Below are 27,739 nucleotides of genomic sequence, written 5' to 3'. Positions count from 1 at the left end.
CTCATCTGCCCCATGTTCCCCTGTACTTGCTATGCACCTCTCTCTTCTTCTGAACCAGACCCCCAATATTCCTCAAAAACCAAGGTTCCCTTGCGTGCTAACCTTGCCTTTCATCCTGACAGGAACATATCAACTCTGCACTCTCAAAATTTCACCTGTGAAGGTTTTCCACATACCTCGCACATCCTTACCCGAAAACAACATCCCTACTCTACGCATTCCAGATCTTTTCTCAATTCCTCAAAAGTCGCCTTTCTCCAATTCAGAATCTCAATCCAAAGCCTATTCTTCTCCATAATTAACTTGAAACTAATGGCATAATGATTACTGGATCCAAAATGTTCCCCTGCCCATATTTCTGTCACCTGTCCTGTCTCATTCCCTAAAAGGGGATACCAGTATTGCATTCTCCCTAGTTGGTAACTGTCCTGAACACATTTGACAAACTCCAAGCCATCTAGATCTTTTACAGCATGGGAGTCCTAGACAATATGTAGAAAATTAAAAGCTGTCTTCCTTCTCTCTACAGATTTGCTCCTCCAATTCTCACTGACTATTGAGTAGTCTATAATATAACCCCCTGAGTGTGGTCATACCTTTCCCGTTTCTCAGCTCTACCCTTTTTAGCCTCAGTAGAGGAGCCTTCTGATTTGTCCTGCCTGAGCACAGCTGTGATATTTTCTCTGATGAGCAATGTCTCTCCTCCCCCTTTCACCCATCTACCCCCTTCTATCGCATCTAAAGCAACAGAATCCCTGAACATTGGGCTGCCCCTGCTGCAACCAAGTTTCACTAAAGGGTATAATTCCACATGCCAATCCATGCTCTAAGCCCATCTGTCTTTCCTGCATTGAAATAGATGTCCTTTGTTGAAGATTTCAGCATCTGCAGCTTTTTTTTCCCCTGATGTTATGTTTAATTGCCCAACAAATTTAGTTCTAATCTGAAGACAGCAAACAAGGACTATGATTAAATTACACTTTGAGCTCCTCCACTATGTTGTTTAATTTTCTCAAGAGCAAGATCAGCTGGGGGGGGGGGGGGGGCGGTGGCTGAACTTCACTTGAATCCTTGAATCTCAGTAGTTGGTCAGCCCAGTGAAACAGATACGCCAACAAACTGCTTAATATGAAACGCTCGATTTAAGGTGTCCACAGTCCTTCGCTTGCCAATGCACTCCCATCCAGGTCGGGAAGCAAGGAGCTGACGTCGAGAAGGCTGTGGAGGGGAGAAAAGGGATCCCCTTTAGCTCCTTCCTGATGTCCATCATTCCCCGACGCCCTGCAACTCCTCCGCTTGACGCTTCCCCTTGTGGTCTCATCCCCATCATCTCCAAAACTGACAAGTGGCCTTCTTCAGAAGAGCATTTAAAAGAGAGAACATCGGGCTCCAGAACAGACGCCACTCGAGTAACGGGGGCAACGAAGAGAAATATGAAGGTGAGTGAACTGGAGGCGACCGCTCCATTCTACTGGACAATGAGAAGACAAGGCAAGGGTCTGCTTTAATTCAGTGCAAAAGTTCAGAGGGGGGGGGGGGGGTCAGACAAAACTTTGGGGAAGTTGTCTCCTCTTTAGAAGTACCTATAACTTCCCCACAGGAGAGGCTGAGGCTGAACGAGAGGGAATATTAGGATGGTTTGAACGGAAGGAGAACAAGGCTTTCTTGCAATGGCAAAAACCAACGTCCACTTTCTTTTTACAAAAACAAGAATGGTGCAATGGTGATCCATTTACTCACTGGGTATCGTTGTATTGTGCAGGGTCTGGTGACTGTGGCGGTCCACACCCTCCTTTTGTTCTTAGTGTCCTCGTTCATTGTCCAGTCGAGGAACGTTCCACAGGTAATGGCCCAATGGTTCTCTCGGTTACTTTAAAACGAACCCCGTTCCGCGTTGATCCTGCTTTTCCCGGTCTAGCGTCCCAGCTGACGAGGCTGTGATTCTCGTTGCACAGGGCTACTTTCAGAGACGAAACTGGACACCGCAAGCAATGTTGTATCTGAAAGGTGCACGTAAGTCCGCCCTGGGGGTTTTCTCTTCGGAATGCTCCGAATTCCGAGTCGTTGCCTGTTTAACGAACATTCATAGCTCACCTCTTCGTAATTTCAAGGCGGGGTGGGGGGTGGGGGGAGAGACAGACTGAAATCCACGCCCGAAAGGTTTCTCCAACTTTGTTTGAAGGGCTAAGTTAATGTGGATGGAATGAGCTTGATGGCTTTGCTTCCACAAGGCTAATTATCAGAAATGGTCTTCCCGCCTCGCCTATGAGTCTTGGGATCTGGAGGTGGATAGTTCATCCAATACCCGATGGACTGAAGTGCACGATTCGAGTATATGCACATAATTAACAGCAAAATAATCAGTAATAGATTATTTTTAGGGGGAGGGGGGGGGGGGAGAGGAAGACCGAGATGGGTGTATCCACAGGCACTTTCAGGTGGCCAATTGCCCCGCATGCTAAGGCACTATTGCGGCTGTTTTGAGGCCACCTGAATGTACAGGAGGGGCTCTTGAGGCGAGCTCCGTCACCCTCCTCCGAGAGGGATCATCAGCTCAGCTCAGTGGCTCCCCCAGCCACCTGAATGCAGCGGGCTGAAAGCGGATATGAAAGGGTCAGGCTGCTGGTCACAGCTGACACTGGGCAGGAGCCGGATCCTGCGCGGCTGTGCCCTTCAGGTGGCCAGCGTTGCTCTTTAAAGGCTGCCACCTGAACGGCAATTTAAAGGGCCGCTTCTGCCCTTAGGAGAACTCGCGATCGCCTACAAAGCAGTGAATTGCCTTAATTTAGAAGGACTGGAAAGTAATTACATGACTTCAAATTGGCCAGTTGACCCATCTTGGGCCATTCGCCCTCCCCTATCGAGGCTTCCCTGAAAGCAGTTGACGGATTCCGCGATCAAGTGCCAACGTTCCCGATGTGCTTTAACGATCTTTTACAGAGGGGCGGCGATTCATAGCGGGTGAGAGAAAACACAGCGACGTGTTTGAAAAAATAGATATCGGTAAGAGGCGGCGTGAAATTGGTGCTGTGTTTTACTTACAAATTTAATGTTGAGGAGCAATGAACATCCATTTTTTCCCCTCAATTTTAGGTGAGTCTCCAACTTTTTTATCTCTTTACATGCCCGTCCCCCCCATCTGTCTTTCCACCTCTTTTGTCCCATACCCTACCCCCTCTTGGGTGCTCACTTGGGTTCTTGTCACCACCACCCCACCCCTGCATGGACCTCCTCCCCCCACCAGACCATTTAGAATCCTGAGAAATGCTTTTTGTACTAATGCCACTCGTAATTCCCGTTGATCACTGAATGTAATGGCAATAGTTGTGAGATAAACAACTGGCAAATTACGCCTTTAAATTACAATATCAGCAAGGAAAACAACAGCGCGTGCTTGTAGGAACAGATGGAAGCATGTGATTCAAAGCATCATTATAATTGGGTAATAATGACAGCTCTGAGCACATTAGAAGATTCAAAAAGCAAATTAGCATTTAGTTTTAGCCTTGTAGGTATATTGATACATGAGAGCTGGGCTTATGAAAAATGTGTTTGTTGTTATAACTATCTGCGGGGATATATTTAATTTTAAAGTAATTTCTGCTGAAACATTGCTCAAAATCTTTTTATAGACAGTCATTTTGGTGTCAACTCCTCTGATGCAGTCTGCCCCCCCCCCCCCCCATTACTCCCTTTTTCTTTCTAACCTGGATAAAGGGTCCAGACCAGAAGCATGGACTGAACATTTCTACCCATAGGTGCTGTCTGACCCAATGAGTTCCTCCACCAACTCTGTATCTGCTCAAAATTCCAGCCTCTGTAGTCCGCGTGTTTTGGTTTGGCATTGTATACATATAGCACTGTAACAGGCCATTTCACCCCATGATCCCGTGCTGCTCAATTTACACCCAATTCACTGGCACCCCTGCTACGTTTTGAACGGTGGGAGGAAACTGGAGGGAAAACCCACACCAACATGGGGAGAACAGGGCAGGATTTAAACCCTAGTACCGATAGCTGGCACAGTAAAGGTGTTGCACTAAGCCCACCATGCTGCCAATTAGATAACAATCATATTGAATGGCCAGGAAAAGTTAAGGGGCCCTATGGCCTCCTAATCGAAATTACTGTTGTTCTTGCATATCCAGACCAGTGATAAAAGTTTGTCCTTTCATTGGATCTTTTCCTATCAGAAACTAGAAGCCAAAACACCAACCCATTGACGCTATCAAAAGCAATGGCCATACTCCTCGCTTCCTTGAGACAGGCACAAGAAGGCAAGTATGTGAAAATATAAACTTCAGACTATGACAATACTGAGAGAATGGTGATAAAAGACCAGCAGACCAATCACTAGGCTATCATCCTGGTTCAACACTGCAACCATCCTAATCTTAATTATTTAGGATACTTCATTATGAGGCAAATTTGACCTGTAAATTCTGCAAATGTGATTCTCCAACAATTGGTTCAGGATGTTCTGGTATTTGACTCACTCATTAGTTGGGTTCAGAGTGCAAAGAGGGTGTTTGGCTGGAGCTTGGTGGGGGGTCGACTAGAGCTGGGATCTGAAGCACCCAGAGTTAGGAACATGGGCAGTTTTATGTCTGGAGCCAATTGTTTCCTGGAAACTTTATTACACCAGTGTCATGTACAAAATAGAGAGGCAAAAGTGTGGAATATTAATAGGTGTAGCATCTAAAATCTCCTGCACCACCAACATGTCAGATTACACTGGACAAAAAAAATTTCAAAAGTTTTGCTTCCTGAAAAATAATTGGAGATTATGATGGACAACTTCAAGATAAACACGATAATTTCAGATTTGATGTATCACGTAGGAAGTTGGAGAAACCTTACTGAATTTAGCATCTTAATTCCATCGTGATGCCGACACATGGTGTTAGTTCGACTGACCCAAAAATGTTTTCCTCTCGTGTCAGCATCCAACAATAGTTGGCCAGCATTGATGGATTCCAGTTGCCCTGATACCACTTTTCTGTGGTCACAATGTCCTCATGAAATCTTTCACCATGTTCGTCACTGACTGCACCAAGATCAGCAGGGAAGGAGTCCAAGTGCAAATGCAGAAAATGAATTTTAAATGGCATGTTGCACCGTGGGTTTTTAAAAAAATAATTGACAATATGACAGGAAATCACAAAAGAGTTTATATATAAAAACCGGAATATTTTAAGGGGATTTTTGTGATCAGCAGCTTAAAATCCACACAGAAGTGTTCAGGAAGCAAAATATTCATTGTCCAGTGTTATTGGAATTTTACCTTGGATAATTCCAGTACCTATTTATTTTAAATACAACTGGCAAAGAGGTTCTTGCATTACTTAATACAATTTGAATAAACTTGGATCAGATTCTAAATTAGAGCCTTGTTTGTTATTGTTCTATAGGAAGAATTAAAATTCAACTTGAATTTTGGGAATGTCCAATTGAACTCTATTTCTTATAATCATACTTCATGGATCACAGCATGGTTCAAATGAGGTCAAGTTAATTTGTTGATTCTACAGCCAAGATGAGAGCTACAGCAAGAGTATCCTTGATTCCTTACCCTATCTCTATCTTGCAGTCCATTCAAGATCCATCCTGGAGGCAAAGAGCTTTTGGAATATTTCTAAAATATTCTTAGTGTCTCATGATAAACTGGTGTCTCATATCAAAAATAGCTACAGCTATCAACAGACCTCCCATGTATTTCCCCTACCCCCCCCCCCAACCAAATAAAAGACCCAAACACCTAGAAGGTGAATGTTGGTTGGGCTCTTGACAACATCAGGCATTGCTAGAGGCATAATTCTGACTTCTATTGGTTTGGCTTCTGATTAATTAATTAGTCCACAGTGTGAGTCCAGTGCAAGGCTAGGTTTGGGTGGAGATATATGGGGTGTGGATTCTGGGCTGGGTGTGAGATTGGAGCAAGAGTACAAACACAACGTACTCTCCAGCAATTGTCCTGCCCAAATTTGGGGCCATGTAAATGTCTGCTGGTATTTCCCCCCCCCCCCTCCAAGTCTAATGGTAATGGACAAGCAGTGAACTGCTGGAGGGACTCAGCAGGTCAGGCAGTATCCATGGGGAGAAATGGGACACTGTACTGAGTCCTGACCTAAAATAGAAGCTGACCACTTTTACCCATGGATGTTGCCTGACACACTGAGTTCCTCTAGCAGCTCACTGTTTATCAAGATTTTGTTTCTACAGTTTTTGTGCTTCTCCAATAGAGGTGAGATTGGTGGCTAAAAAAGTTGTTCTCAAAACAGGCAATAATCCGAGCATTGACTAGCAGAAAAGAAATAGATGCACTAGAGGTGTACAAGTTCACAGCTGGTCGTCAGTGTGGGCAGAGGGAAGCTGTTCAAGTTGACAGTCAGTTCGAGGACCACTGGCAAATGGATGCAAGAGATCCAAGAGCAGGAATTCTCTGTCTGTTGGGATGGTAGAAGCAGACTCATTCAATGATTTCAAGGGGGAATTAAGTTTGAACTTGAATAATTTGCATTCCATGAGGGAAGTGGACCTGATAGGATTGGTGGGAATTGGTTTAGTCGATTATGCCAAAGTGTCTAATGCTACAATTCCACCCTTGGATTCTTTATCTTAAAAAAAATGACATTGACTAATGCATTCTTGTACACAGGAACCAGGTCAAAATTATAGATTTATAATATTTCAAGGCATAATTTGTCTTGCATTTTGTAATAACACAAAGGAAGTAAGTTGGGCCCATGGATCTGTGTCAGCTCCCAGGGAATAATCCTATCAGTGTTACAGCAAGTGAAGCTGCTACCTCACAGCTTCAGTGACTTGGGTTCAATCCTGAACTCTGATACAGACTGAATGGAGTTTGCATACTCTCCATGTGGCTGGTGCACCCGTCTCATTCCCGCGTCTCGAAATAAGCAGGTTGGTATGTTAATTGGTCATTAGGATTTGCATCCAGTGTGCAGGTGAGTGGTGGAAACTGGGGGAAATTGATCAGAATGTTGGGGACAGGAAATGGAGTTGATGTAAGATTAGTGTAAATGGGTGGATGATTGAAACTCAATGGGGAAGTGCCTGTTTCTGTGCTATATCTCTCTATGGTTCTGGAAGTGAAATGACAGAGCACAATGACCATATTTAAAAGTTATCAAATGACATGGGAATGTTTTGAGTTTTCTGTAACCTGCTATTTGGCAAGTTGTTTAGCATCAGCATTGCTGAAAAAAATCCAAATGTTACCTCTTGTTCAAAATCAAAGGATTTGGGTAAAGTCCTCATCCACAGAAAAAAAAGAATCTCCGGGTTATATACCTGACAATCAATAAGAGAAAAAAATGTCAAATAAAAATGATCAAAAATTAACTAATTAATAGCTAACTGAAGAGAGCCAGCAGAGATTTAAGGGCTAATTCTCTTTGAGCTTTTACATGATTTAATTGAGGGCAATACTGTTGATGTGTATGTGGATTTTCAAAAAGCTTATTATGAGGTGCTCTATTTTGAATTTGTTAACAAAACAAGCCAGAGGAATTGAAGGGTAATCTATCCCTCCTCCACACTTCCTGAACTTAAAACCAACCAATTTCCTAGTAATGGCAAAAGTTTTCTGACCCGAAATTTTAATTGAATTTAGATTCACAGTGCTGTAACAAGTCCTTCTGGCCCGCAGTGGCCAAAAAATACCCATGCGACCAATTAACTTAACCCTGTGCGCCTTTGGAACATGGGAAGATACCAAAACTCCTGACAGAAACTCGCATCAATGACTGGAACATACAAATTCCATAGATGCCGGATTTGAACCCGGGTCACTGGCGCTGTAAATGTTGTGCAAACTGCTATTCTAACAGGTGGTGCCTGAAATGTTTGATGGTTCTCCTTTCCACAGATGCTGTCTGATTTTTTTCCCCAGTTATTTAATTAACAGGTGTGTTTCTTGCAGTTAAAAGGATATTTGGTAGCAATATTCAAAAATAATTAACTTGGGTTTCTGGCAGTTAGATTGGTAATAAATGTCTGTGCTGCATTATGCTATGTCTTTCCCATCTTTAAATGATTGAATATGGACTTTACTTCAAAATACTTCAACTGTAATATTGGAAAATAATTTTAAAGCTTGTCTCATTAAACACCTTCAGTTGCATCATCTGCAGATTTCTGATGAGATGGTGCAGTACATGGGAACTGGGGTGGGGTGGTGAACCATGCAATCAAATAATGCTTAATTTTCTAATTGGCATGGGACTGTGGAAGACACAGTAGTGATTGTGCATTGAGCAAGCGGGCCTGCGTTAATACCTCCAGCAATGCATTTAACTAGTCTTGGCAACCTGACTTTGGCTCTTCCAGTTATGCACACATCTACAAATTTGATGTAACTCTTTTGAAATTGCAGGTGAGGATGAAGAAACTCAACCATAAGAGAACCAAAACTGGAGAAAATTAATCTTCCAAATTCTTGGACTTCTGCAGTTTCGTTATTGAGTATTTGCATTAGATTTCATCTGTGCTATTAGATTCTATATCAAAAGATTGTTTAAGTTATTGATTATTGTACATAATGGATAGACATTTGCATCATCCATTTGTAATGTAGAATTAAAAGTTCTTTAGCTTCCTGAATGCTAATTATTCTTTCCAAGTATCTTGGTTTTCAGTTCTACTTTATTCATGTTTGAAACATAAGCTGTCAACTAGAAAATCCAGAAAATTATAATCTTGCATGCTATTTCAAATTAGCCCAATCTCATGTTCATATGAAATCTGGTTTTGTAAGAAAGATCAACTCTCAAACAAGAGCTTGCAATCTACGAGTCACCAATGTGGCATTTATTTAAAAAAAAACTCCAGTCAATTTGTGGGACTGTTATTCAGGAGATCAAATCTTTGCAATTTCTTTTGCCATGACATGGAGGAAAATTGTGCCACCTTCAAATTAGTACTTTTTTAATATTAATTTGGAAGGACCATATGGGACCTGGAATTGACACCTTTGGAAATGATCACATTCCTCATTATTGCAAGTGAACTATAGTTTTTAACTTAATTACCCTGTGTGCCTTTGGAACATGGGTAGAAACCAGAACTCCTGACAGAAACTCGCATCAATGACTGGAACATACAAATTCCATAGATGCCGGATTTGACATACCTAATTTAACCAAATGGTTCTCCCATGCAGCACCCTGTAAAAGATTTCTCTGGCCTGCATTTATATAAAGTAGGAGATGGGTACACATAGTTTTAAAACCTCCCGTGCGCCAGGTAGGTGTCGGGATGTGTGTGAGAGTGGGGGGAAATAAGTAGAAACCTTTACTGACCTATTTGCCTGCAGTAGGCATCCAAATAGCCACACAGAAGACAAAATTAGAAAAGCAAAATATTTTGAAATCTAAATTCAACATCTTTAAATATTTCACTGAACTAATTACTCCTGAATTAAAATAATTATTCAACATGTCATGATAGTCTATGCTGGAATGGTACTTATTTTAAATAGTAGAATACACCATCTGGTGTAAAGCTGCAGCGCAATTGAACTCAAGAGACCAAAATCTGGGGCCAGTTGGTTTGAAATGAGGATGACATTCATGCATAACCTACAAATTCTGAGTTAGTAACAAAGAATTCCAAAATATTAATTTACAGCCATTGCATTTTCCACATCTATATGAAAACACAAATTGCAATGCAATTCAGCAAATTAGCTATGCACACTTCACTACATCAAGCCAGATTTTGAGGAAAACTGTTCATTGAGATGATTCTGCTGCACTGAACACATTTAATGGTGTTTGCAAATTTATCTGGAAGTTATTATAACTATTTCTTTGTAAAATGGATCATTAATGCTGCAAATACTGAAGTAGATATTAAAGCTAGCCAGTATTGCATTCATCCAATTTCCACTGCCTCACCTGTGCATTGCAGTCAGTTGATTCTGAGATATGGCTCCTGTGTAGAAGCACTGTTAATTATATGGCTCACTGGACACCCTATGCACTGCTCCATGTAGTAACAGGTTTATAATCTAATTTTGGCCATTGGTTCTTGAGGCTTTTGAATATAGTTAGAGGTAGAACTGTACCGGAGACATCTGCCTATATAATTCATGACTGAGCACATTTTCTCTTCTATCATCTACTGATGTTAATCTCACAATGGGCATTGATTTAATTTTTTTTTTAAAATAGACCCACTTTATAGTTCGAGGAGACAAAGTTCTTGCAAGTATATTTTAGAAACTCTGTTCAATGTTGAAATAGGAAGATAGAAATCAGGTTGAGCTATCAGAATGGTGATAATGCACAAGAAACTCAAAACCTCGGTCCTCTACTGGCTTTTGCGACACAAGCTACGCTGCGCGTGGAGATTTAACCACTGACGTATGCAGAAATGGCAGCCAAAGTTTGGGAGACAAAGAAAAGATTTAGAATCGATGCATTATTCCTGGAAATGCACATCACCTTTTAGTACATTTTCACAATTGTGGTTATATAGGTGAGAGAGCTTAAAATTGAACACTTGTTTAAAATAATTCTGATCGTCAAATCTATAATAGAGCTAATTTTAGTATTTTCTATTTCCCATATTTATACTATGGCCCACGTTAGAAAGTTTAATTTCAAACTAAAATAATTTTTTTTGCCTTAAGTTATTGTGTGGTGATGACTAGATTTCAGACTTTCAGTTGGAAGTAGTAAAATCTTCTTTCCATCGTCTGGATTAGTATCAAAGGTAAATAATGTGCTCAACATTCAGTCTTTATTGATAACACCAATTCTTGCACTTCAACTGACCTTTGTGTCAATTTTGTTGACAGTTTTACATTACCAATATTGCTTCAAAATTCTAAAAAATCTCAAGTTGCAAAAAGTTAGACATTTTTGTCAGCAAAAACCAATAAAACAGACCCCACCTGTGAGAACAAAAACGCTGCTGAGAAGAACACAAAACAAATGCAGGAACGTCTTGCATTTTCTCAGGCATTTCAGTTTTCAAATTCAGCAGGGCACATTGTCAGGTGGAAAATAGCAGTTGCATTGCTACGAAGGAGTTTATTTAAAATTGCGCTTGCTCCTTTTGAATGAGATGTAGGGTGATTATTGTGCACCATTTTATATTCGGGAGGGGTGGTCGGAGAAGGTGGTCATCACTGAATGATTTAACCCGTATATCCAAACCGTGCTTCCTCTAAAAAATAATGATCATGAACAATATTAGCATCCCAAAGTGAGAACTGCTTCCCATCATTAGTACGATTCACAAGTACTACAAATGTCAACAGTGGTGACCCCAATCCCCTGCACCGAAATACCAGTTCAATGACAAATCTTGGGAGGCATTTTGATTCACTAGTGATAAACATCTTTGGGAAAACATGCCTCTAATTATAAAACATCAACACATATTTCTGAATAAATAATTATAACTTTCCATAAATATTCCAATAATTTATTTGTGGAGATGGTGTGAATGTACATGGAAAATGGAGAGGTGGCTTTGTGAGATCCCCATTTCTTTAATGTGGAAATGCATTACTGGAATTAACTTCTATTGGATTGAACAGCGAAGGGAGTAACCAAAATGTACAGCAGTATAACCTTTTCAACACTTGCACGATACAAGGCAATAGAAAAGTAACAATTAGAATGGGAAATTCAGAAGAGTTTACTAGTTTGCACACTATTTTCTCAAAATAATTTCTCATCTTGATAGAATTGAGGAAGTAACAAAATAAAGACACAGGGCACAGACCGCAGGATTAAATCTGACAGCATTAGTATTTCTACCCCCCTCCCTGAAGTCAAGACATAAAAGACTCCAGGGGCAAAGTTAACCGTCCACTCAGTTTTTGTACTCTGCATCAAACTGGGTTTTCCCCGTGGAAATTGAGCCAAAGGAAGCCGGTGCTTTGATGTTCCTTCGATCCTTTTCTGCCTCTTCCTCCTCGTCATACCGCTCATCATCATTTTCATCGTCACTCTGGTGCGGGCTTGAAGGCAAAGACACGGACGGGGATGGGGGCACTGAGGCTGGTCTGGGATACCTGAAACCCTCGGTCTGCCATAAAACAAAAACCAGACCTTGCCGTTACACCGTTAGTGGAAAGCAAGACTTTGTTGCCCGTCGTTTTTTTTTCTAACCCTGCCCTAATACAAATCAATGAACCATAAACAAAACAGACACACTTACCAAAGGTGGAGCAACTGGCTCCATTTGGAATTTTTCTGGGAAGGCTTTACATAGAACAAGATGGCGGGCATGTTTGTAGTACTGAGGATGAAAAGAATGGACAATCGTTATTTACTGCTGGAGAATGAATGAAGGTTATGGAATCCGACATAGACAGGATCCGCGTGGTCAAGTTTTAACATACAGTTTCAGAATTTGCAGGAATGCAAAAAAAAAAAATTCGTGAAAAGAATGAACAACAAGCCTCTTACAAATCACATTGAGGATATTCCTTTTTGTGAATGCTTGATGATTTGGGTATCAAATACCTTCACCATTCATTGGGCAATACAAATGTATTATATAAAATTGCCACCTCTTGGGTTCGATACCAAGTGTCAGCTTAAATGTTCTCCTTCACGCTTCCTGCTGTGTAGCACCTCACAGTTCTTAGTGACATTTATTTTCCACCGATAAAAGAAGCAAGAGCCCTTTTTAAAAAACATGTGGGCATTGTGAATTTAGTTGTTTTGGCAAGGTTACAATAATCTCAATTAATTCGGTATACTTCAGGAATGGGTTGTCAATTGGCATGGCAATTAAAGAAAGAACAGATATCGAGGACTATTAATGCTGTTAGACGGAATTCTCTTATTATTTATAAACTTCGTGAGATTAATGATGAATTTTATTCATTTTATAAAAAGTTATATACATCTGAAGGAAAACAAGAAACTGGATCGATTGATTTTTTTTAAAAATTCAGAGTTTAATTTATCGATATTAGAGGATGAAGATATACAGGAGTTAGAAGAACCATTTACTGATTCGGAAATTAAAATGGCTATGATAGAAATGCCGAATGGTAAATCGCCTGGTGAATATGGATTTTCGGTTGAATTTTATAAACATTTTTTTATGATGAATTATCTACCATGTTTGGTGATGTATTACGTCAAGTTGGAGAACATTATGATTTACCTGAGTCTTGTTCTAGTGCTTTAATTACAGTAATTCCTAAAAAAGATAGAGATCCTTTGAAGGTATCTTCATATAGACCAATTTCGTTGTTAAATGTAGATTAGAAAATAATAGCTGAAGTATTAGCGAATAGATTGGCTAAATTTTTACCAAAGTTGATTTATATTGATCAAACAGGTTTTATAAAGAATAGATATGCTTCAGATAATATTTTGCGAGTGATTAGTTTGATTAATAGATTTCGACAATCTTTAGATCATCCGATGGTGATATCCTTAGATGCAGAAAAAGCATTTGATAGAGTTGAATGGAATTTTTTGTTTAAAGTTTTGGAGAAATTTAAGTTTGGTCCTTCTTTTATTGGTTGGATTAGGGCTCTATATAGTAAACCGGTAGCTAGAGTATTGACGAATGGTTTGATTTCAGAATCTTTTAAGTTAACTCGATCAACTCGTCAAGGTTGTCCTTTATCACCAGCTTTGTTTGCGTTAGTGATTGAACAGTTGATAAGACAAAATACACAGATACAAGGTATGAAAGTTTTAGATGAGGAGTATAAAATTAATTTATTTGCTGATGACGTATTGGTGTATTTAATAAACCCAGCTCAGTCACTTTTGCATTTGAAGGAATGTTTAATACAATATGGATGTCTTTCTGGATATAAAGTTAATTGGGAAAAAAGTGAAATATTACCGGTAAGTGAAGGAGATTATTCAGTTTATAAGAATATTATTAATTTGAAGTGGACTGATTGAATTAAATATCTGGGTATAATTTTGAATGTTAATTATCAATGTTTATATAAATTAAACTATGCTCCGTTAATGAAAAAAATTAAAACTGATTTGATTAAATGGAAAGATTTACCTATTAATTTAATGGGAAGGATAAATACAATATTTGTTTCAATCTATTCCGTATTTACTTGATAATTTTTTTTTGAGATTTAAATAAAATGGTTAGGGAGTTTTTATGGAGGGGTAAATTTTCGAGAGTAGCTTTGAATAAATTAACTTGGAAATATGAGTTAGGAGGATTACATTTACCACATTTTCAAAATTATTATGAGGCAGCCCAACTTAAATTTATTAGTTCACCAATGGATTTGGTACGGCCTCCTAGTTGGGCTAAAATTGAGATGGCAAGTATTTCTGAATTTGAAATACATCAATTTTTGCTTAGGTGGAATATGAATTTGTTATAACAATATAATGTGCCTATACTAAAACATTTAATGAAGTTATAGATAAAGAAAAATAAAATGATAGGTTCTTAGGGTAAATTATTGGCTTTGACTCCGTTGTATAATAATTAACTTATTTCTTTTTCAATACATAATCAAAGTTTATTGCATTGGAGATTTTAAGGTGTGAAAAATTTGGGAGATTGTTTTAAAGAGGGTAAGTTTTTATCTTTTAATCAGATGAGGGAAGATTTTGGTATTGATAAGATTTCTTTATTATCAAATTCGATCTTTGGTAAAATGTATGTTTGGTAGAGGGATGATTTTACCTAAAATGACTAAACTTGAGACTTTTCTTATGAAGGTACCAGAGAAGGGTTATATTTCATTTATGTATCAAATATTGCAGGATGGTATGGATAAAAAGGGTTGGGATAGATCTAAAATTAAATGGGAAGCGGATATTTGTTTTTCTGAAGAGGATTGGTTAGATATTGTTATGATAGTGTAACTAGATTAATAAATACATGTTATGCAATGATCAATTACAATTTTTTTTTTTACATCAATTATATTTGACACCTGAAAATAATTTTTAAAAATATGGTTTTAATGAATCAGATTTGTGTTTTAGATGTGGTGATACAGTTGGAACTTTTTTTCATGCTGTTTGGTCATGTATACATATACAATCTTTCTGGAAGAAAATTCAATCGTTTTTAGAATATCTGTTTAAGATTAAAATAGTTTTAGATCTAACAGTATTTTTATTGGGTAGTTTGCAACTTCTGAAAGGTTTGGGATTAGATAAGTTTGAGCTTGCTTTTGTATATTTAGCTTTATCCATAGCAAAAAAATGTATTGCTAGTACGTGGAAAGATACAAATATGATTGATATTAATAGATATTAATAATGAGATGAAATATTGTTTAATAATGGAAAAAATTACATATGTTTTGCAAGATAATTATACTTTTTTATTAATAAGTGGCTGTTATACTTGGAATATTTACATTTCAAATTATATTGATTAGATTTTAGTATGTATATTTAACTTTTTTTTTAAATATCCTTTCTTTTTTCTTTTTTATGGCTCTTAGGCTGAAGGGGGGGCAATTTTTTTTTCTCTTTTTCTATATATATCAACAAAATGTCCATGTTTAATTGCTGTATATGTCATATATTATTTGTTTTTTGAATGAATAAATAAAGTTTAAAAAAAAGGAATGGGTTGTCAATTTATGAAATATCCTTCACTTCCCCCTGACCCCATCCACTCGAAGAAAAACATAAAAATCTGTAGGGACTGTGGTTGAGGTAAAAACACAATGCTGAGAAACTCAGCAGGTCAAAGTGTCCTTTATATGGCAAAGGTAAAAATATGCAACTGACGTTTCGGGTTTGAGCCCTTTATCAAGGTATGGAAAAATGTCAGCAGGCATCCAAATAAAAGAGGGGGGGGGGAAATGTGGCCACAAATGCAGGAGGTAATAGGTGGAGAAGGGAGGGAGGGACAGCTTGAAGAGGGAAGGGAAAGGGGGTGGTTGGGGAAAAGAGGAGAACAGGTTAGCAGAAACTAGAAACTGGCTGGAGAGTCCCCAGATGGAAAATCAGTGGTGTTCCTCCAATTTACATGTTGTCTTGGAGGGATGGTACACAGACATGTGAGTATGCGAGTGTGGCACAGAACTGAAATGGTTGACTAATGGGTGGTCCCTGTCACTGGTATGGATGGAGCGAAGGTGCTCAGTGAAGCGATCTCCCAGTCTGCCCAATCTCTTCAATGTAGAAATGTAGAGATGGTCACAAAGGGAGCACCAGATGCAATGAACCAATCCTGTGGATACACAAGTGTTGATTTATTTGAAAGGCCTGTTTGTGGCTAAGGACTGTGGTGAGTGAGGAGGAGTGGGCGCAAGTTTGGCACCTCCTGCGGCCACAGGGAAAGGTGTCGAGGGGGGTGGCGATTGGTGGTGAAAGATGAGTGTACAAAGGAGTCACAGAGGGAGCGGACTTTACAGAAGGCAAAGGGGAAGAGGTGACTGGTAGTGGGGTCCTGTTGTAAGTGCCAGAAATTCTGGAGGATTATGTGTTGGATGTGGAGGCTGGTTGGGTGGTAGGCGAAGACAAGGAGAATTGTGTGTTTGTTGCATCTGGAGGCCAGGGCAGATGAATGGGAAATGGATGAGATGCGGGTAAGGGCTGAGTTGATGATGGTGGAGGGGAAGCCACATCTGTGGAAGAAGGCAGACATTACTGAAGATTCGTTAGATCTCCTTGTACTTCCATCTTTGTGTTATGACCTCACTTTAATACCACAGAAACTAACCTTATTTAGAAGAGGAGGCGAAAATATGTTTCCAAGGGAATTTTGATACCAATTGCATTTATTGATATCTGCATTTATTTACAAAGATGGAATGTCACTTTCTTAAGGCAGGATCAACATTTTTCAAATGTGTTCTCTGTGTGGTAATTTTCAAACACTTACTTCTTTGCTATTTCTGGCTTGAATCCCATTTGCCAGGACTTTCTAAAGGCAAATTTAATGAGTCTGGACTTGTCAGGAATGCCTCTGGGATCCTTACTGCGTAGGAGTTTACAGTTCATCTAAACTCTTTCCCATGACCAAATTTCAGATATTTCAAAATTAATCTCAGAATCGTAGCATCAGACAACCCTCCCCCCCGCCCCCCCCACCACCTACTGAACCCCAATCCCTCACCACATACCAACCCCTCCCCATGTTCATTTGACATAGATTAGTACAGCCAGGAACATCCCCCTCGGCCCACAGTGACTATGTTAAGCATGATGCCAATCTAAATTAACTCTCTCAGCTTGTATCCAATCCATATCTGTCCAAAGTCTAAAACTCCCATTATCCCATCCTTGGCAGAGCTTAGCAGGTACCTTCCCATTTAATCTCCGTAAATGTACATGCTTGTGTTTACCCTAGTTAGGTATCTCCAGTCCAGAAGTTCTGAAAGCCTCTCTGTCCGATTCCTTTGGATAATTCTCTGGCGACGCGACTGCTTGCAGAACCCAAACAGGAACTGAGTCAATTGATTGCACGACTCCTCCAGAGATCGGAATCTCCGATCAACAATATAAATCCCTGAATGCAGTGGAAAACGTGGAAGTTAAAAAGGAACCAACCCTCTCCGGGAACTAAATGTGGAGCGCAGGTAAATGACTTACCATAAGCTGTTGGGTCTGCCACATGCTCTTGCATGAAACAACCAAAGCCGGAGAGGTTGGTGGTCACACTGGGAATTCCCATCACTGTACACTCAGCTGCAAGTGTAAATATCAGAGTTCATATCAGGGTCGGTGCCAGAACAAGTTTTAGCGGGTGGCATTAGGGTAACCGCAGGGGGCACAATTTGACCTTCAAAAACTTGCTCAGTGTGGAGGGGGGTACCCACTGCTGCCGCGAGCGGGTCCATGAGATGCTGGAGCAGTGTTCTGGTACTCCAGTGACCTCTGGGAGCACAGTATACCCCCCTCCCCTCACAAAATACAGAGCTTCCACCTGTCTACCAAGAATCTCCTTTGTGCACCTCTCCAGCATGCAGAAGGTAGGATGACAGTGTAGGGGAACAGCACAGAGACAGAGGCTGGTTCGACAGGCCGTTGGGGGGGGGATGCGATGCTGTAGGCTGCTGTGTGGACCCTTCCCGCCCCGTGGACCTCACCCATGGCCCCCAGGGATTTCTCCTGCTTTGTATCTTCAACCTTGCCAAGATACATTGCAGGTGACAGGCATTTCCCTAGCTCTGGCAGAGCAGTTCCAGCTGCGTGGGTTGGGGGGGGTGGTGACGGGTAACAAAGATGGCCATTGATCCTGCTGTGACACTAAGCAGTGGGTCACAATACCCCATTTGGGGGAGGAAATAGCCGTGAGCAGGTGGGGGGGGGGGGGGGGGGGGAGTCATAATGCCTCATTTGGGGGGGCAATGCCTGCAAATGCCCACCCCCCCCTTGGCACCGACTCTGGTCTATGCCATTTCATTCATCTTTTACTAAATCTCTGCAGCCTGCACACAATCCACATCTGTCCCAAGTCTAAAGGTTTATAAATGGTGAAAGTTACAGACACAGCTATTCAAGTCATTGCTAAATATTTGCTTCCTTTAATGACCTTTTGCCCCTTTCACCCAGCACTGCCCCATGATCAGAGTCCTTTCCCAGGTGATAAGGAAATGTCCGCACATAGGCAGAACTGGGAGTTCAATGACGGGGGGGGGGGCAGGAGATCTCGTGCTGGATACCTGGGAACTGCATATGCTAGAAATAAATAAAATCAGAAAGTGCTGGTCAGCAGGCCAGGCAGCACCCGTGGAGAGAGAAACAGCATTTTAGGCTGGAGAGAAAGGGGCCGAGTATTGTCTGCTGTCCCATAACCTTTAAATCTATCCTATCCATATACCAATACTCATCCAATTTCTTAAACATTGCAGTATACCTGCTTTAACCACTTCCTCTGACAGCCTTACCCTCTGTGTGAAGAAATCACCCCTCTGGTTCCTGTTGTCCCCTCACCTTAAACCATGTCATCTGGTTTCTGACTCCCCTACTCTGGGCAAAATATTCAGTGCTGTCTTCTGATCTGTTCCTCTCGTGATTATTTAAACACCTCTGTGAGGTAGCCCCAGTCACTTCCCCCTCCCCCCATCCTCCTACGCTCCAAGAAATAAAGCCCTTGCATCCTCAGCCTCTCTCTAAAGCTCAGCACCGTTTTTACTCCATGTGTCATGCACCCTCCACCCAGATGAAACAGGCAGCTATCACTAGTACTTGGGAACAAAAAGCACATGGGAGCTACATTGATCTCTGACTTCAGAAGGTCAGGAGCAAGACTGTCTTGAATTCTAGTTCTTGCTTCGTTCTCCCACCTCTGAACCACTACACCCCGTTCAACGTTCTTGCTAAAATACCATTAACATTAGTTATCCGCCCAACTAGCTTCTCACCTTTCCCGTAGCACAATATTTCCAAACCATCTATTTTTTTGCCCATTCAAGATAATAAGCTCAAGTTCTCTCCCTCTCATACCGCCTTTCAGTGAACTGTTAAGATCGTGCACTGACACCACATATTTTCCTATCCTTTTGGAAGTCAGATTTGTTATGGGAGTGATAATACTTACCAGGAGTATATCCCCAAGGCTCATAATAGGACGGGAACACTCCAAGATGACAACCTCGGACAAACTCTTCATAGTCCATGGGTAAAAGTGGACTCGTGGATGATAGAAACTCGGGGTGAAAAACAATCTAAAAAAAGTGTTTTAAAACAATTAACAAAACAAATACAGGTACACAATCCTTTATCCGGAAACCTTGGGGGCAGTGTATTCCGAATTTCAGATTTTTCCAGATTTAAGCCCACCCGAATTATGCTGCCATATCCACCCCCACCCCCTTCTATTCGTGCTGCCATCTCCCCTTCCTGCCTGCCCGACTCGAGCTGCCGGTCTCCCCCCATCGACTGCCCGACGCGCTGCCGGTCTCCCTTCCCGCCCGCCTCACGCTGTCGGTCTCTCGCCTGCCCGACTCGCGCTGCCGGTCTCTCCCCCTCGCCTGCCCGACTCGCACTGCCATCCCTCTCCCCACTTGCCGGATTTTGGAGCTTTCTGGATTTTAGATGTCCAGATAAAGGATTGTGTACCTGCATTATGTTGCCATACAAGGGATATGCTATTTATAAACAAATTTCCAATGGAGCAGCTCTGATCTGCATTTTGGTGGTTACCATGAAGAAGGGCTCAGGCCTGAAACATTGGCTATATATATTTACGCCCACTGGACACTGCGAGACCTGCTAAGTTCTTGTGTTTTCACTACCATCGTGCTATCTCCAGATTTGTGTTTCACAGCATTTTGGTTGTGAATGCTTTAATTTTCCATTGTACTAAACCACATTTCACTGGGAAACAGTGAGGGATGTCTAGCCCCAGCTCCCATAGGCTTCATTACTGCAGTGGCTGAAGATGAGAAAAACACTGATTAAACTACTCCACTCTTAAAAATGCATGTTTAAAATTAGATTCAATAAAAATGATGGATCACAAGAGGCTCGCGAACTGTGGGTAAGCAGGAATAGGAATCCACCCATCTCTTTCCTGATTTATCCATCTCTCGTCACCATTTATTTACTTCTAGTCTCTGTCTTTCCTCTCCAAAACTCCACGTGCCCTCCTTTCATCCACATCTGTGTCAACCCATCATCACCATCTCCTGGCTCCATCACTTTCCTTCCTGGCTCTATTCCACCTATCCTCTTTCTCCTCCTCACCTGCTTCCACCTCTCATGTACCAGCCCTTCCGTCTCACATCTTTATCAACACCCTAGACACTCAGTCCTGACATGCAGAGTTTCAGCCCAAAAGGTCGACTCTTCATGTGACCCACTGAGTATCTCCATCAATTTATTTTTGCTGTTGGGAGTATTTATCCAGTTTTCCTACCACTACTACATCATAATACAATATGAATGCCAGACAAAGCCAAAAAAGCATTTTAACATTGGATCATTTCAAATAGAAACTGATAGGATTTGGAGCAGTTTTAGATCATTCCCACTGTATATGATACATTTCACTATTTAATGCTAATTCGCTCTGAATCCACTGATTTCAGACAGCGGAGGAATATACAGAGGGAGGTCAGCAGGCCGAGATCTACAGTCAATGCATCCTCACCGCAGATAGAGCCGTGGAGTACGTACCTTGACCCGGTCGGCCCTGTTGTTGAACAGTCCGATTCGCCTGATGGTGCTGAGTATGGGGTCCTTGCTGTCATCGAGCATGTTGTGGGTGGTCACTGGAGGTAATGTCTGACGCTGAAGTCGAGGAGAAAGTTCCAGTCAGTGGCTGCAGTAACAGCAATAGGCGCTAAAGTATCACAGCTAAAACTGCTGACACAAAACCAATGGTAAATCACTCTGCATTCAACAGAATCAATATAACGAACAGAATCAACTCATTGACAAAAGGCACAGTCTATTATTACCAAAGAAATTTAAATAGCAAGACTGAGAATGGCAAAATATTCAAAGGTTTTGAAAATCAAAGTTCTGCAGGATAATGCATGTTTTGTTTCCTCCTTTATTTCTGGGAAAAATTCTCCATGAATACCACTGAAATGAGTTGGAGGGCAACAAGTACATTACATTAGAGCATCAGATGGATTGGGATCTGGTTTGGTTGGGATCCAGAGAAGCCACAATCAAACTGAATAAGACTCTTCAGCCAGAGATTGCAATGACCAACTCTGCCCTCCCCACCATTGTTCTTATGCACCTCAGAAGTCTGATGGCAAATATAACACACATTTGTCGAAAACATGTTCACAGACAGAGCTTCTTTTAATCAGATTTGATAAAATTGCAGCTTGTGAGCACAAACTGAATGATTCTTTAAAATATGCAAGAGGACTGAATGTTTAAAAATCTTGGCCCAATTCATGCCCAAAGGCATTTCTTGACAAATTTAGTGCTTTATTTAAAAATAGAACTTTAGCTGTTACTGTACTAAACTTTAAAAAAAAAGAAATTTACATTTTCAATTCAATGACATCAATTGAATGGACATCTTCAAGCACCAAGCTAAACCAACAAATCTTTTATCAAACTTATCAGTCCTTTCCACAGAGGAGCCAATCACAAGTAAGAGTTGGATTCATACAGTTTCTTTCCCCAACCTTGAGAAAACCTAATTTTCAATCTCCACCCCATTGAAATGATTATTCCGTTCCTAAACATACCTGTGTTGCGTAAATGGCTCTTTTCATTATGGTCAAGTCATCACGATCAAGGAACTTGGTCATATCTGGAGTTTCCCCTCTGTAAACAGATAACATGGTCATGATACTAATGGAACTAATCCAAATGAATTTGATGCAACCAGTGTGAATGAGACCAAGACTATCCCTTATACAATAATTTGAATTCAGTTTACTTCAAGTCAGAAATAACCTGAAGAATTTTGACTATTTAACACCATCCATTGCCACAGTGTCTTCTGACCAATAATAACTTCTAATTGATATCTTTATTATAACAGTCATTCATAAAAATTCCTAATTTCACTCCTCCCTTACTTTGTTCTTTTCCAGACCTATCATCTTGCAAGATATTCTGTGCTTCGGCTTACCTCCAATTTTCATTAGTCTAACACAAGGACCCATGGCTCTGGCTTTCCCTTTCTATATGCCATGGCCTTCCTGGTTCCATTGCCAGCTTTAAGGGAATCATTTAAACTCATGAAATTGCTGAGTCCTAAATATTTTAGGCATATACATACGTAGACAGATAGCATGGTAACAGGCCCTTACGGCCCATGCCACCCAATAGGACTCCTGTGCAGCACTCTTTGCTATATTAAAACAACACTATGTAGATAGTAGAGGTTTTACTTTGCAAACTATTAAAAGCCTTTGTTTTATGAGCTTAACAGAGACTTAACATATGTTCTTGAGTTTAAACAGAGACTTGTTCCAGAATACAGCCTTCATAAATAAAAAAGTTAATTTTATGACTTAAATTTTGCTACGGAGCTGCTTAACTTCATTATTTCTTCCTCCACTCTTAACCATAGGTTACGATGACTTCTCTGCCTTCCCCACCATTGCTTATTATGCATTTAACTTTGGCCTCTTCCAATGGTGTATCATATACCACCCTCATCAGAAGCATGTACACAGACTTTCATCATTATGAAGTGCTCAGGTTGTCGGTATGACATTAGCGCCACAGGTATTCTCTGAGTATCAAGAAGATTAATGCTACTTTCTTCTGTATGTCATAAACATCATTCCACTCCCTGGCAGCTACCCAAGCCCAAATGCCTGCAGTCATGGTGTCATACCCAGCAATGAACCTCAGATCACAACATACGTGGTGTCAGCAAGATTGTCCGTCCCTACTTTAGCTCTGTCCCTTCATGGACATATCTTCAGAAGAATGCTGCACCCCTTCTCCTACTTTCTCCCCATAACCTTTGATGCCCTTAATCATCAAGAACCAATCACTCTCTGACTTGGCCTCCACAGAACAAATTCCACAGATTCACCACCCTCTGGTTGAAGAAATTTCTCCTCATCACTGTTCTAAAGGGAAGTTCTTTTATTCTAAGGTTGTGCCCTCTGGTCCTATAATTTCCCACTACTGAGAACATCTTCTCCACATCTTCTCTGTCTAGACCTTTCTTTTTTCAGTAAATTTAGTAGTTTCTTCCTTTTAATTTGGTTATGTATTCCATTAATATTTAAAGTCATATAGTTCAACGTAGCCATTTTATACTTTGTTTATCTTCCCTTTCCGTTTTTGCATCATTACCTTTCCTCTTTTTCCATTTCTGTTTTCTTATTTTAAACCCTTTATAAGACAACATTCCTAAAACATCAAACATTTTCCTTATTCTCCTATTTATACCTTCTTTAGCCCCAATCTCCCCTTCCCCTCCTGAGTTGTCCTTTATCCCTTGTCGGACAACCACATCTCCCCTCTCCATTTGGGTTTGCGAATTCACTCGCAAGCGTCAACTGATTTTGCAGTGACCGCTATTCCCCCCCCCCACCCAGCCCCCCCCTTTTCATATGTAACAAAGGTCACTCTTTTAATTCCCTCCTTATTCTCTCTATTCCATTACCTTCCCTTATTAATTCTTGTCTATACTATCTATATTTTCCTCTAAGTACAGATACATTCACGTATGCACATTATACCTATACACTCTTATACCTCTTTACTCACATACATATCAATCGTGATCGTCTAGACCTTTCAATAGGTTTTGATCCCTCCTCACATTTCTAAAGTCTGAAGCCACCAAACATTCCTCGTATTAACCTTCTCACCCTGTAATGGAAGATTTAAACTGTGTTTTTTACTTCTGCAGCTGCGAGGCTAAGAACCTGCTTGTTATTTAGAATCAGCAGATATAATCTAATTTACACCATGAGGCCCAGGATGCATATTTAGTAGACACACCTAAATTTACACTATGGGGCCCAGGGATGCATATGAATCAGTAGACATTATCCAACTTCCACCATGAGGCCCAGAGATGCAGTTTTCTTTTGCTGGTCGCAGACTGTCAGGAGACCTTGAAGATAATTAAATCATTTGTTCAAAGAGATAAGATCTGAAGTAAACAACTTTTGGGTAATATAAGCCATGGTCCCACTGCTGAAGTTTGAGACTCTCCAAGAGGTGGCAACATCTCTCAGCAAGAAGAAGAACTTCAAGAGTCCAGCTAACGTCCCGGTTGAGGGAGGTAGAGAAGCTGCTACCGGCGCCCCGACAACCTATACAAGTGTGCAGTCGTTGCCTCGCTTCGGCAGTTGGGACCAGTCCAGGCGTTGATAAGTATAATTGGGAAGGGCTTGCATATTGTAGTGTGAATTCAGCTTTAGTAATAAAGCCTTGTATGAACTGAACTGCTCTGTGTGTGTGTGTGTGTGTGTGTGTGTGTGTGTGTGTGTGTGTGTGTGTGTGTGTGTGTGTGTGTGTGTGTGTGTGTGTGTGTGTGTGTGTGTGTGTGTGTGTGTGTGTGTGTAAGTTTACCCAAGACACACCCCCAGGCTCATTCTTGTAAACATTCTCTAGTGCCTCTCCTACACCAGTACCAGTTCAGGCCCCAAAACTGCTCACAATTACTCCAAATATGGGCTGACCAATGCCTTGTAAAACCTCAGCATTACATCTTTGCCTTGATATGTACTTCCTCTTAAAATGAAAGACAACATTGCATTTGCCTTCCTTACTACTGACTCCACCTGCAAGGTAATCTAATAGGGAATCCTGCACTAGGATTCCCAAGTCTCTTTGGACCCCTGCTTTCTGAATTCTCTCCCGTTTAGAAAATATTCTACTTCATTATTCTACTACCATGACTTAAATACTTCTCTGCACTGTACTCCATCTGCTACTTCTTTGCCCATTCTTCCAACCATCCAGGTCCCTCTGAAGACTCGCTACTTCTTCAACATTAGCCGTCACTCGGCCCACTTCTATGTCATCTGCAATCTTGGCCACAGAAACAACAATTCTGCCATCCAAGTCACTTACATACAACATGAAACCACAAGTCAGGCAGAAAAGGCCCCCTTTCCTTCACACACCCCCCCCCCCACCCTTTGCCTTCTACCAGTCAGCCTTTCTTCTATCCAATGTTACCACCTTTCCAGTAATCCCACAGACTCTATCTTGTTTTGCCAGCCTCATGTACAGCACATTATATACAGGTATGCGCTGCTTAACGTCCGATCGGGCAACATTTGACTACAATATACAATACGTCCATGGTCCTTATAGGGTTATAATCGAGTTCAGTCAGAAATCCCGATCGGAGAACCGGACGTAACCAAAACTGAAGAGGCGGCAAGGGAAAAGGAAACTGCAAAAGTGGAAGAACAGGTGCAGCAGAGGTTCACTGTTAAGGAGTTAGCCAAATTCTTTGCAGATCTTAAAGCTTGTTGAAGAGATGGACCCAAACACTGAATGCTTTTCACTGAGAGACCCAAACACTGAATGCTTTTAACTGAGAGAGAGAAATATTCATGCAGATAAAGAAAGGTATGAAGAAATAAAAATCAAACTAGTCAAACAACTGGGCATATTCCTGAAGAAACCAACACTTCTCCAGGAAGAGCCTCAGCCAGGTCCTTCAGGCATTACAGAGCGACAGTTCCTCAGTGGAGGTTATTCGACCTGAAACTCTTCCAGTGGAGCACTGTGAGGAAGTTGAGAACAGTGACGTGGATGATCCTGACCCTCTTTGTTAAATTGTGTGCGATTAGAGGCTAAGTGTTGACAAAAAAGTGGGAAAAAAATAAACAATTTATCATAAGTTTAGCATCCCATAAAGGTATATACAGTAATATGGTGTTCGGACAACGTCCACATCACGAAGCGCCCAGTTTCACCGAACATGTCGTTGATGTTAAGTGGCCTGTATTAGTTGTTAATGTCTTTCCTTAATATGAAAAGTTTGTGCGAGTTTGATGATGGCAGAGTGGGCAAGTAGAAGATACTCACACATCTGGTATTCAAGTAGCTCAGTATCAACTACACAGATAAACTCTGCTGTGTTTACTTCATGTCGAAAGCAGATTCAAGTTTCAAACACAGACCATCAGAGAGAGTGGGCTGGTGAGCACATCCGTCACCAATTGTAACATTGTGATCTGTGTAACTTACTTCAACAATGCTTCATATAGTCGCTTTCCAAACTTCTCCTTGATTAAATGAGCAGTATCCCTGCAAGCAAATTTTTTTTTTAAAAAGTCACACAGTTCATTGGTGGTTTATGTAAAAGTTATCTAGTTTGAATGTATGGAGCAGTGGTTCTCAACCTTTTTCTTCCCACTCACATACCACTTTAAGTATTCCCTATGCCATCGATGGGGTGATTAGTTAGGGATTGCTTCAGGTGGTATGCGGGTGGAAAGAAAAAGTTTCAAAACCACTGTTTTAACTGTACCTCATTGACTTGTTATGTGCATGGTTTCATTACTCCAAAGGAAATGACAATTTTTCCCAAGCAAAATATTTCGGTAACAATTGAATCTAGAGCAGTGATTGTCAACCTTCCCTTCCCACTCACCTTAAGTAATCCCTTACTTATCACAGAGCACCAATGGCATGGGAATTACTTAAAATGGTATGTGGGTGGAAAGAAAAAGACTGAGAACCACTGGTATAAAGATTGTGGGCCCACTCAAAATTATTAAGCATCAACTGGCTCTGAATCTAATGCTTCCAATAAGCTGTTCCAGTGGATTTACCTGATGGAGAGGAACCATTCCAATTATGGGCTGGTTGACATTATCCTTCCTCTCAATTGAATGTAGTCAATAAATATGGATGTATTTCCAGTGCAACTTTTGCTTTAGGCTGGAAATCAGGTCAGGTCGTAAAATTATTAGCCAAAACAAAACTCCAACTATCGTGTCCAGATTCACTTTTGTTATTTCCCCAGTTGCTCTCGTGATTTGTAAAATTTAGTTATCATTTAGTTTATTTGACATCAGTGAAATTATCCCAAATCGTACCATTATACAGAGGTTCTGGGGGTACCAAAGACTCTCTTCTAAGGGCACAAATTATAGTGTGTCAGAGCTGTGTTGAAATATGTAATGGCAACTGCACAGTGGAGAACTCTTATATATTTGGTCAGAGTGAGATTCAAATAAATCAGCTTTAAAATAGAAAACTATTTTGGCAATTTATACAAGTCAGCTGTGGTGTGCAAGAAGATTTGGTCAGGGGACAGATGCAGCATTAATAAAGCACGCTTCTGGAGGTTTACGACCAAAAATTGCGATGGCTACAGGTTGGCTTTTACCGACAGTGAAAGGCACAGCTGTTTGAATTATTTTCTTGTA

General features: G+C 40.7%; 1 protein-coding gene across 2 annotated transcripts in view; it reads right to left on the bottom strand.

Moving 5' to 3' along the window:
• Positions 1-10,745: 10,745 nt before the first annotated feature.
• The window catches only part of gys2 (glycogen synthase 2), a 48,157-nt gene continuing 31,163 nt past the window's right edge, over positions 10,746-27,739 (bottom strand). Inside the window, exons 9-16 of one of the 2 annotated variants that reach the window (XM_069908843.1) lie at positions 26,553-26,612; positions 22,115-22,193; positions 21,078-21,191; positions 19,498-19,624; positions 17,547-17,642; positions 17,300-17,463; positions 12,199-12,279; positions 10,746-11,196 (exon numbers count right to left, since the gene is read on the bottom strand). In XM_069908843.1, the coding sequence (XP_069764944.1) occupies positions 11,065-11,196; positions 12,199-12,279; positions 17,300-17,463; positions 17,547-17,642; positions 19,498-19,624; positions 21,078-21,191; positions 22,115-22,193; positions 26,553-26,612 (853 nt within the window). In that variant the 3' untranslated portion in view covers positions 10,746-11,064. Of the gene's footprint in view, positions 11,197-11,441; positions 12,067-12,198; positions 12,280-17,299; positions 17,464-17,546; positions 17,643-19,497; positions 19,625-21,077; positions 21,192-22,114; positions 22,194-26,552; positions 26,613-27,739 lie in introns of those variants that run through there. The other variant, XM_069908842.1, reaches the window with a different exon arrangement.

The sequence above is a fragment of the Narcine bancroftii genome, chromosome 13, assembly GCF_036971445.1.
Source record: "Narcine bancroftii isolate sNarBan1 chromosome 13, sNarBan1.hap1, whole genome shotgun sequence".
In the NCBI taxonomy this organism is placed as follows: domain Eukaryota; kingdom Metazoa; phylum Chordata; class Chondrichthyes; order Torpediniformes; family Narcinidae; genus Narcine; species Narcine bancroftii.
Note: the sequence above shows the minus strand (reverse complement) of the source record. Positions and strands in the feature narration are given on the sequence as shown.